Source organism: Pipistrellus kuhlii, unplaced genomic scaffold (genome assembly GCF_014108245.1).
Source record: "Pipistrellus kuhlii isolate mPipKuh1 unplaced genomic scaffold, mPipKuh1.p scaffold_m20_p_2, whole genome shotgun sequence".
Lineage (NCBI taxonomy): Eukaryota > Metazoa > Chordata > Mammalia > Chiroptera > Vespertilionidae > Pipistrellus > Pipistrellus kuhlii.
In genome coordinates this window covers 8,307,505-8,319,611 of record NW_023425515.1, presented here as the reverse complement: position 1 = coordinate 8,319,611, position 12,107 = coordinate 8,307,505, and the positions used below count along the sequence as shown (strand labels likewise).

General features: G+C 35.5%; 1 protein-coding gene across 3 annotated transcripts in view; it reads left to right on the top strand.

Annotated features, from left to right (window-relative positions):
• The window catches only part of GABPA (GA binding protein transcription factor subunit alpha), a 27,333-nt gene extending 15,226 nt beyond the window's left edge, over nucleotides 1-12,107 (top strand). For 2 of the 3 annotated variants that reach the window (XM_036444408.2, XM_036444409.2), the window contains exons 6-10: nucleotides 1,336-1,530; nucleotides 3,161-3,214; nucleotides 4,124-4,264; nucleotides 4,811-5,003; nucleotides 10,112-12,107. In XM_036444408.2, coding sequence (XP_036300301.1) covers nucleotides 1,336-1,530; nucleotides 3,161-3,214; nucleotides 4,124-4,264; nucleotides 4,811-5,003; nucleotides 10,112-10,340 — 812 coding nt within the window. In that variant the 3' untranslated portion in view covers nucleotides 10,341-12,107. The remainder of the gene's footprint in view (nucleotides 1-1,335; nucleotides 1,531-3,160; nucleotides 3,215-4,123; nucleotides 4,265-4,810; nucleotides 5,004-10,111) is intronic. The other variant, XM_036444410.2, reaches the window with a different exon arrangement.

The following is a 12,107-nucleotide window of genomic DNA, read 5'->3' as shown; positions in this document are numbered from 1 at the left end:
CTCTTCAGTTGCTTTTAGTGATTTTTTTAGTTCATAGGAATTTAAAACTGCTGCCATCTTCTCAGAATCCTCCTTCCTTCACTTCTTTGTGAAAAATCAATATAAAAAATTTTTAATAAAATAATCAATTCTGTGGTTATTAGTCCTGTATTCTTACATTGATTATGTTCTATAAATTGGCTCTTGATAAGTACCTAAATGTTATTTTTTTTTTTTTTTTTTTTTTTTAAATATATTTTATTGATTTTGTACAGAGAGGAAGGGAGACAGATAGAGTTAGAAACATCGATGAGAGAGAGTCATCGATCAGCTGCCTCTTGCACACCCCCCACTGGGGATGTGCCCGCAACGAAGGTACATGCCCTTGACCGGAATCGAACCTGGGACCTTTCAGTCCGCAGACCGACACTCTACCACTGAGCCAAACCGGCTTCGGCCTAAATGTTATTTTTATCACTTATTTTCATATTGAATAGCATGCATCTTGATGGCATATAACCACTATCATTTGGATTGATCATCTCCATGCATCAATACCTATACCAAATTAATGCAGCTAGTATTTATTAAACCTCTCTGGGTAGAATGCTGTTAGGTCCCAGGCATACAACAATGAAATATTTATATGTGTTTGCCATATTTTCATTTGTGAATTTAATCAATAAAAAGTGATGAGGACATGAAACGAGTTGGATCACCTTTTTTAAATTCAACAAATGTATGCACAAGGCACTGTGGTAAGTTTCGAAGATAGAATGATTTACACGACACAGTATTTGTATTTAAGACCTTAATGAATTATAGGGGGAAAAGCTAAGTAAGAGGCAGTTGGCATGTTGTATGATAAGCAGCCAGCTTTTTACAAGAAGTGGAAGGTAGAAATGAGTACTTTGTTCACATTTTGGATAATAAGTTAGCTCTTTAGAAAACAACCTCCCCCCCCATTTTTTTTTTTTTCTTCAGTGCACCAAATCATACACTGCTACAAGACAATTTTTTAAACTTGGATAAGTTACTCCATAATCACATGCATTATTCCAGTTGGGCCACTGCAGAGCAATTTAGCATTTTGTTCTTGATAAAATTTCAGACTAATTGATGTAGAACCATGGGGAATCCATCAATAATTTAGATTAAGGAATTGAAAAATAGCTATTGAGAAAATGTAGCATAAAACTCTTTTTACTTTATATACTATTTCCTTGGGAGAAAAAGGCTGTCTGGATTTTACCTGTGTGTGTTTGTGTGTGTGTGTATTAACAAGTTAACTGTAAATGTATATAATATCTAAGATGAAACTAGGCTAATGCTAATGGTAATATTTTTTCTTTTTAGATCCTATACAGTGGTCTACAGACCAAGTCTTGCATTGGGTAGTTTGGGTCATGAAGGAATTCAGCATGTCTGATATAGACCTCAGCACACTCAACATTTCAGGACGAGATTTATGTAGTCTCAACCAAGAAGATTTCTTTCAACGGGTTCCTCGGGGAGAAATTCTCTGGAGTCATCTGGAGCTTCTTAGAAAATGTATGACTGGAGTTATTATCTATTTATATTGTAACTTAAGTTTAATTTTTTCCTTTTGTTAACATAACTGCTTATTGATAATAGCAATAATACTTACCATTTATTCACTGGATAAGGATGTGGTAAGAGTTTTATATGTATTATCTTATTTTATCTCTGTATTAAGACTGCAAACCACAGAGTACCTACATGGTCTTATTACAAGCTTTCAAAAACCTCTCTCTTTCTATGTTGTGCCTTCTGTTTTGAGAGATCCCAGGAAAGAGATAAAACTCGTTCTGAGAATTAGGACTTACAGACTAATCTTATTGGTTGGTCACACCTGTGCTTTGTGATGGTGACTCTCTTGCCTTTTTAGACTAGGGCACCTTTGTTCATTTATAGTCACAAATAGAGCAGTTTCAGTTTCAGTAGCATCTTTTACCTTTTCAAGGTACTTTAATAAAATTTGGGGGTCACAAACATAAGGCATGGATTTTTCTTCAAGACAGCAGTTATTGGGGAAAATGCTCAAAACTAGGAATCTGGATAAAACGGTAGCATATTCAGTTTGCTGAAAAGTTAACTGTTTTCAGGCACTGTGTTTCTGAAAGGCATTTGTTTTTAAGCATCAGGACAACCTCATGAGGTGGTAGGTTGAGGATATCTCATTTAAACACGAATTAATGTTCAAGTTAGTTGAATAACTTAACCAAAGTCACACATCCAGTGAGTGAGTGCTTGGATCAGAACCCAGATCTCTCCTAGGTTAGTTCCATGTAGTTGTTTAAACTCCCAAACTCAGGACAACCAAAGAAAACTTCCAAAATTTCCATCTGACAGGTGGATTTCACACTTCTTTTTAGTTCCCCAGCCCTTTCCAGCTCTGTGTCTGGGACTGGGTCCTGGCATGGTGCCCTAAGTAGAATTGTGTTGGGAGTACTCATATGATTGCTGGTGGGTACAATTCAATTTTAAGGCAGAAGCTTCGGGGCAATAATGGGCAGTGAATAGGCTAAAGTAATAGAGACTGGGAAGCATTCCTCTTATTGGAGAGGTAAAGAATAGCATTTGAGTAAGGAATAGCAATAGATGCGTAACAGATGTGTCTCTAATGGATTATGTTAGGGCCTTTTATGATGTACTCTTATGTTGGGAGCTGTATTTGTAGACATGTTAAATTATCTAGTTCAGTTGTGACATTTAGGACATTTACAGTTTTATTGAAAATGTATCTGTTTTTAAAGCATTATCAAATTAAAGCAGTATTATTTAAAAGTGGATATTAGAACAAATTATTAAATTATAAAGATTTCTCTTGAGAGGAAGCCTTTTTGAAGAGTATATATCTAAATAATTTCAATGTGGTATATATTCTCATTTATGATCTGATATTGAAGATTTTCGTGTTTTACATGGTTTTATGTAGATAGATAAATAGATTTAGACATAGATATTTACACTTAGAAATTAAAAGTGACTATCAAATATTTTTTTAAAGTTATGCCAATAAGTTTCAATTGATTGCTTGGTTTTGCCTTTAATTGTGAAGTTTCTTTTAAAAGAATCAAATTTATTAAGTTCAATTTTACTGGATTGGGGTTTACATTCTGGTTTTAAATGAAAACAAATTTTTATGTGTGTTCTTCAGATGTATTGGCAAGCCAGGAGCAACAGATGAATGAGATAGTTACAATTGATCAACGTGAGTATTCATGCGCATAACATAAGGCCCATTTATCAATAAGAAATGTTTCCTTTATTCAGTACTGCGAGATAGTAAAAAAAAGAACAAACTAAATACTTATGAAGTATTTTAGATATACAAAGAAGTAATAAATGATAACCACCATCTATATACCATAACACCATACACTATTAAAAACTAAACCTTTATATATAAAATCTAAACTTTACTAGTTGTAGATTCTGTTTTACATGACTATCCTGAAGTGGATGTTGATCATTCTGTGTAGATTTTTACCAATTATGTAACCATAAACACTTGATAGCATTGTTTTACACATTTAAACTTTTTGGGTAAAAGTTATGAGACTTTCCCATGTTGATAATTACTGCTCAGTGTCATTTATTTTCACTGCTGTATATTAAACTTTGTCAACATCATTGAATAAGCATTTGTCAGAGTATACATGAGATTCTCTGGTTGTAATATTATAAGGTTTCTACCTATTCAATCTTACTAGATATTACCAGTGTTTTCCTCAAAGTGGTGGTATATGTTTGTACTCTGATCAGTAGTGGAATGTGAGTTCTCATTTGCCCACATTTTCTCCAGCAGTTGATAAACCATTTTTAATGAACAAATACTAAGACTGTATATACATCACTGAGTTATTTCACAAATAAGACCAACTCTTACTAAGTTGAGATTCATGAACCGTAATGCAAACCAACATCATACCTTATCCTCGGAACTTTTTTGTAATTTTGTTTAAAACTTATGGATTAAGGCTATTTGAAATGAGGCTTTTTGTTGAGGTAATTAGGGGGGCATTCATTAAACTTAATTGCATTTTATGTCTTTCAGTAGTTTTTTTTCCCTGCTTGTATTAGAAGTGGAAACAGTTTTTCCCCTTGTCTTTATTTGCAGCTGTCCAAATTATTCCAGCATCAGTTCAGTCTGCAACACCAACTACCATTAAAGGTATAAACAGCAGTGCAAAGGCAGCTAAAGTACAAAGAGCTCCAAGGATTTCAGGAGAAGATAGAAGTTCACCTGGGAACAGAACAGGTATTTTTGCATTTTCATCTGGTATTTATAATGTTTATCAAGTTATATATGTTTTGTTTTATTTCACTACTAGAGGCTCGGTGCATGGATGCATGCAACTGCGGGGTCCCTCAGCCTGGCTTGTGGAGATTGGGCAGAAACTGGCTCTCTGACATCCCCCAAGGGGCCCCACTGGTGCACAATTAGGGCAGGGGAGGAACTGCAGGAAGGCTTCAGGGCGTGTCTGACTGGTCTCGCCCAGTCTGGATCCGCCTGGACCCCAGCAGCAAGCTAACCTACCTGTCGGACTGTCTGTCCCCTGGTGGTCAGTGTGTGGCATAGCGACTGATCAAACTAATGGTCAGACACTTAGCATATTGGGCTTTTATTACATAGGATAAAAACCTGATATGGTCTATTTCTCTGGTAGTGCTTAGACAGTTTTTTTTGGGGAAAAATCTGTGCTTTTAGCATAGCTAAGCTAAAAAAACCAGAGAGCCTGTTTGTTGCCTTTTGCCCTTTTTTAATTCATAGCACTTTGGTCATTGCTTGTCCCTGTCAATTTAGGAAACAATGGCCAGATTCAACTGTGGCAGTTTTTGCTAGAACTTCTTACTGACAAGGATGCTCGAGACTGCATTTCTTGGGTTGGTGATGAAGGCGAGTTTAAACTGAATCAGCCTGAACTGGTTGCACAAAAATGGGGACAACGTAAAAATAAACCTACAATGAACTATGAGAAACTCAGTCGTGCATTAAGGTAACATTTATTACTTCTTAAATGTCAATCTTTTCTAAATATGGCTCCTTCTTGGTGTGAAATTGTGATAGAATGGTGTTAAAATCCTTGACTTGCTCATAAGATGTTTTAAATATATGCTAAAAAATTTTCACACTTAACATTAAAAATGGCTTCTTAAAAAGATTTTTAGTATAATACATAAAGAGTTTTGTTTTTTTTTTTTTTTACAGATTACTTTTAAGATTATTTGCTTTGATTTATCAGGGAAAGCCTTGATTTCTTCTTTATATCTGAAGGTTAACTGTGAGATTATTCTTGGCTGGCAGTTTTTTGCCTTAACAATATTTTGCATTTGATCTTAGCCAAAAGGCCAAGAAGCAATGCCTTAAAATATTTTGAATGTTATTTCACTCATGGCCTGTCCCATAATCTGCTGATAGCCTTGTTTTTATCTGATTTAAAAGCAGATACTACTCTGTTTAAAACCAGCATATTTAATCTTTGAGGTTCCTATTATTTACATAACAGATAAAGATGCTATCATTTGCATAAGTGCATTGAGTGTAAACTTGAGCAAATATGCAAAATTTTGGAAGCAAAATGGTGGCCTGTTTTCTTGTTTGTTTGTTTTTTTCTCCCCCCACAATCTGACTAAATCTGAATATCCAACGTTTACATTGATAGAATTGAAATGGAATAACATTATTTATAATTTCCCCTAAGTAGTATAAAATTTGTTTTCTCTTAGTAAATATTTATTGTTCAGATTATTACAATTTTTCCTCTTTTTTTCCACCCATAGCTTCCCTTCACCTGGTTCCTCCCCACTCTGTCCTGATCCATAGGTGTACGATTTTTGTCCAATCTCTTCCCACACTCTCCATACCCTTACCCCTGTGAATTGTCAGTCCACTCCCTTTCTATCCCCCTGATTCTATTATATTCACCAGTTTATTCTGATTATCATATTTTTATTCACTTGATTTTTAGATTCACCTATTGATAGATATGTACTTATTGTTCATAATTTTTATCTTTACCTTTTTCTTCCTCTTCTTAGAGAATACCCTTTCAGCATTTCATATAATAATGGTTTGGTGGTGATGAAATCCTTTAGCTTTTTCTTATCTGTGAAGCTCTTTATTTGACCTTCAGTTCTAAATGATATCTTTGCTGGGTAGAGTAATCTTGGTTGTAGGTTCTTCTATTCATCACTTTGAATATTTCTTGCCACTCCCTTCTGGCCTGCATAGTTTCTGTTGAGAAATCAACTGACAATCTTATGAGTGCTCCCTTGTAGGTAACTAACTGTTTTTCTCTTGCTGTTTTTAATATTCTCTCTTGGTCTTTTGCTCTTGGCATTTTAATTATGATGTGTCTTGGTGTGGTCCTTTTTAGATTCTTTTTGTGCGCTTCCTGTTCTTGTAAGTCTCTTTCACTAAAAATTTTCAGTCATTATTTCTTCAAGATAGGTTTTCAGTATCTTGCTCTCTCTCTTCTTCTGGGACCCCCATAATTCTGATTTTGGTACTCTTAAAGTGGTCCCAGAGGCTCCTTACTCTATCTTCATATTTTTGGATTCTTTTTCCTTTTTGCTTTTCCAGTTGAATGTTTTTTGCATCTCTGTATTTCTAATCTTTGACTTGATTCTGTGATCCTCTAGTCTGCTGTTGGATCTCTATATATTATTTTTTATTTCAGTCAGTGTATGCTTAATTCCCAGTTAGTCCTTTTTCATATCCTTGAGGGTCTCGCTAAATTTATCAGCCTTTTCTGGAAAATTCTTGAAAAACCCTAAAACCATGGTTTAGAACTCTATACCCTGTAGTTTGCTTTCCTCCATTTCTTTCATCTTTGACCTGGTTCTTTGTCTCCGTATTTTGGCTGCTACCCTGTGTTGATAGAGTGGCTTTGTGTGCTAAGTGTCCTTTAGGGCCCAGTGGGTCAGCCTCCCCTGTTGCCACAGCAACCCAGCACTGACTGCAGGACTGATTTCCGGTCGGTGGAGCCTTCAGTCGTTTTGGATGTTACAGACTCTGGGTTTTTATATATAGGATGCCTATATCTGTCAACAGTAGAGTGAATAAATAAATTGTGGTATAGAAGAGAATATAGTGCACACCCATGAAAATGAACTGTTGTTACAAGCATAGATACTGAATCTTGTAAATATAATTTTTAGTGAAAGAATTCAAACCCCCCACCCCCCCCAAATCCAGACCTGTTCATATCCTATATGAATGCATTTAAATAGTAAAGTGGCAAAAGCAGAACAACTGCCCTAACTGGTTTGGCTCAGTCGATAGAGCATCGGCCTGCAGACTGAAGGGTCCCAGGTTAGAATCTGGTCTAGAGCATGTACCGTGGTTGTGGGAGCACTCTGTAGGGAGTGTGCAGGAGGCAGTTGATCCATGTTTCTAACTCTCTATACCTTTCCCTTCCTCTCTATAAAAAAAAAATTAATAAAATATATTTTTTTAAAAAGCAGAAAAACTAAGTCACAGCACTTAGGATGGATTTTTGGCCCTGCTGGCATGGCTCCATGGCTAAGTGTCCACCTGTGAACCAAGGTCATGGTTCAATTCCCAATCACATTTTGGGTGGAAAAACTATAAATAAAAGCACTAGATAACGAGCATGAGACAGGATTGTGTTTATCTTTGGGGCGGGAAAAGTGATGATTGGGAGTAGCTATGGAGGGGATTCCGGGTTCCTGGCACTGTTGTTTCCTGATCTGCGTCATATTTAACAGGTGAATGTGCAATTTGTAATCATGAGCTGTTCACTTTTTTGTCCTTTTTGTTTGAGTAGAATATTTCACAATATGGAAGGTTAAAAAAATAAAAAAAATTTTAAGAGGGAGGAAATAAATCATGACCATGAAAATTCAGGTATTGTGTACCTTTCAACTTTCCTCATTTTATAGAGGGGACAAATGCAATGAATTGCTGGTGGTTGTGTAATTTATCTTCTAGATTGAAGGAAGTTAATTTTTTTTATCACCTTTTGCCTAGAAACTTAAGACTATATCAACTTAATTTTTCTCTTTGAAATATAAAACCACTTTCCTTTTTTTAAATTTTTCTAAAATTTTTAAATTGATTATGGTGTTATATATGTGCCCTTATTCCCCCATTACCTCCCCTACACCCCTCATGCCTTCACCCCGCCCCCCTGTTGTCTGTGTCCATTGGTTAGGCTTATATGCATGCATACAAGTCCTTTGTTTGATCTCTCCCTCTTACCGCCACTCTCCCTGACCTTCCCTCTGAGGTTTAATTTTCCTTTTTTCTATGGTGTCTGCTTGTACAGCCTTACATATTATGTAGAAACTAGAGGCCCAGTGCACAAATTCATACACTGGTATGGTCCTTAGCAGCTGCCAGCTGGGTGTTCCCTTCCTTCCCCCTGCGGCCCTGCCCCAGGTCGAACTCCCGGATGACCTCCCAGTCCAGGGGACAATTTGCATACCCTGCTTTTATTATATAGGATTTACTTAAGAAATTGAAATGCCAGTAGCATTTTAAACTGGATGCCAAGCATTTGGTGGCTTGTGGACTGAGATCTAAATTATGTTTTAACATAATTGCCACAAAAGGGAACACAAGATTACAGCCGATGTTAAATCTCTTACTGGGGGGGAAATGAACATGACTATTCTGTTTTTTGCTGTTCTGCATTTAGGGAAAGATGACATGATTTCCTGTGTTTAGCTCAGTTATTTCATTAATGTACTCAATTAAATGGAGTAACTTTTATAATGAAACCCTGCTAAATATGGTAGTTTATACCATTGGTACTTTTGCAAATGTTCCTTTTGTAATAAATCACTAACAACTCTTGTCAAATGGGTGCAAATAGGCAGTGTAATTTTAACATAAAGGCTCCACAGTCTGCCGGCCCCGCCTTCCGCCCCCTTTTATTGGAATTGGGATTGGCAGGGCATAGTGGTAAATAAAGTGTTTTCTGAGTTAAATATAAATTCCGTTCTATTTCTGTCTCCATAGAAAGCAGCAATAAACTAGACTTCTAGAGCAGTGGTTTTCTACCAGTGTCTGCAAGAATTGTCATGCTATACCTATTTAGTCAGGGGCACTGACCTCTTTTCCCTTAGATTGTCAAATAAATGACAACAGCCAATTCAACAATAGTTTTTTGGTGTGTCAGAATCAAAATTATAACTTTTTTTTGTCAGATATGTAAAAAATATATTTTGTGTGTGCCTCTCAGAATTTTAGTAATTTACTATGTGTTCCATGAGATGAAAAAGGTTGAAAATCACTGTTGTGGAGTGATTTCCCCAAGGCTCAGACGCATTGTTTCTTAGTGATGCACTACTTCCCGTTTTTCTGTGTTGTTTTTTCTTCCCTGTTTACTTATTATACTTTTGAGGTTCCCTATTGGGTTTGGTGAATTTCTCAGAAAGGAAAGTCTTTACATATTAACTGAAGGCATGGTTACACATCGTAGGGTTTTGTATAAGACAGAAAAGAATTGTGGACATTCCAACAATCCATATTAGTAAAAATTTCTTCGCATTATATGGCTCTTTATTATTAACATAGCTTATATTTTATAAAGGATTATGTCCTAGTTTATATGCTTAGGCACTTTGCAAAGATAATCCTTTTAATCCTCAACAGTTCTATGAGGGTAAGTACTGTTTTACATCTTATTTTATATAATAGAAGAAGAATTAAAGCTTAGAGAAAATGTGGCTTTCTTCTGGTCTCAAAGGAAATTACGGTATAAATAAAGATAGATTTTGAATCTCAGCATCCTGACTCTAAGCCCCTGTCCATAAGTTCTGTTACTGCTCCCAAAGATTTTTGTTTTATTTAGTAATGTTTGTTTTTAAATCAGTATTTCATCTTAATTGTATAAAACATGCTTTGAAAATGTAGTATGTAAAGTTTTGGAGTGCTAAGTATTGAAATTGTAGTAAGTAATGTGAAGTTTCCTTGCATAGTAACATTAAATATTTCTATGTAACTTCCATGTTAACTTCTGTTACGATAGATGCCGTATTCTCCTAGTCTGCTGTTTATGGAAGAGTGTGAAATACTGTGGGAAGTCCAAACTCTTTACTTTTTATATAGTACTGATGTGTTTTTCTCTTTTTAAAGGTATTATTATGATGGGGACATGATTTGTAAAGTTCAGGGCAAGAGATTTGTGTACAAATTTGTCTGTGACTTGAAGACTCTTATTGGATACAGTGCGGCAGAGTTGAACCGTTTGGTCACAGAGTGTGAACAGAAGAAACTTGCAAAGATGCAGCTCCATGGAATCGCCCAGCCTGTCACGGCAGTAGCCCTGGCTGCAGCTTCTCTGCAAGCAGAAAAGGATAACTGAGCTCAGGACCTGCTGGGGTTTCAAGGTTTTTCTTAACTATGAGAGCAAGCATTGCTCTTACCTTTATTACTGAATTTGGATCTTCCTTTATTTCTAGACTGTACAGTCTGATGCATGATTTTTTTTATAAATATTTCATACTCTTGTGAATTTGGATCTTTTTACTTTGAGCATATATTTTAGAATATGTGTATGTTACAGGATCACCACAATGGCTTCAGTATGAAGGCAGGTTCATTGTGGGTAGTTTAACAGTCAGGAAAACTAAACTGGTCAGTATTAATGTCTAGCCCTACCAAAAATAGCCAGCAGCATCTGAGGATGAAAAATAAATGAAGTATCTTCAGGAAACAGTCTGGCTTACCTATTTTTGAAAGTATAACTGTTTACCCTCTCTGCTGCTTTAGATGTTGCTTTACATAAAACCAGAAAATGGAACTTTAACAGAGAAAGCATGTGTGCCTGTTTCATCTAATCAGGCAGAGCTAAAATAGTCATATCAAATAAAAGTATAAATAATAAATTACTAAACTATTAGTATCAAGTTATTAAAGTAATTTATATATTTGCAAGCAAAGGACAAAGAAGTCAACTGGCAGAAGAGCAGTGCTGAAGAGGGAGATCCAGGTTTAAATCTGGCTCAGGTTTTTGTATAGATTCATGTCAGGTCAAGAATTTAAATTATTCTAAGAGAAGCATTGAATCTAATAAACCAACTATTACAAAAATCTTGAAGTGATCTCTTTTTCCTGTCAGAGATCTAAAAAGCCGAGAAGGTATACCTCAGCCAGAAAATTGGTTTGTCTTCTCTCTCTCTCTCTCTCTCTCTTTCTCTCTCTCTCTCTCTCTTTTTGTTTTTAAATTACTCTTTCATGTTGGTTTATGTAGAGCAGCTTCAATGGTCATTGTGTTTCTGATGAAATGAAGACTTTAAATCAGTCAGCAGTACTTCACCTTTCAAGATATTAGGAAATTATTTGCAAATAGTTTAAAACGAAAATTTTATCTCCAGTACAGGCAGTTTTCTCTTAAAGCAAAATTGCCCATTTATTTAATTTCTCCTTTTGAATATATATCTGAATATACAGATATATGTATACATGTCCACATGACCATTTCCTATAAATACAGATATACACATATATAAAGACATAATATTCAAAAGGAAAGATATTTGAAAAGGTAATAACTCATTTTTTTAATCTTAAAAAAATTAAATAATTCTTATAAATATGAAACTCTTTACTTAACCACAAACTAACACTAAGCAGAAGTGGCTAGAAATATGTATTTTTTTGTTGTTTGCTTGCTCACTCTCCTTGCTTGCTTTTGTTTTGTTGTTTGTTTTAAGGTATTATGTACAAATCCTGATGTGAGATATGGCAAATAGGTTCTAATCCTCTTATAACAGAAGATTTATTCTCAAATATTACTTCATGCACCTTCTCCCTCATCATTTACTTTAAATTCACCCCTCTAAACAGCTTTATGAGGGTTAGTTAATGCTTTTGACTAACCAGGAGGAAAGGGCCATGGTAATACAGGCAACGTGGCTTTGCTAGCAGGTGCTGCCATCATATACTAAATAGCATTTGGAATGAACCACAGGAGACAGGGCTTTTAGGAACAGGAGAAGAGGAGAGGTCTGTGATCCCCTGGTCTGATAACTTTAATGTTAAGTGCTGTGCTGTAGGGCTACAAAGTATAATGTTGGTCCAACTATTTGACTGAATTAAGTTCTTTAAGACTGCTGTACACACCTAAAAA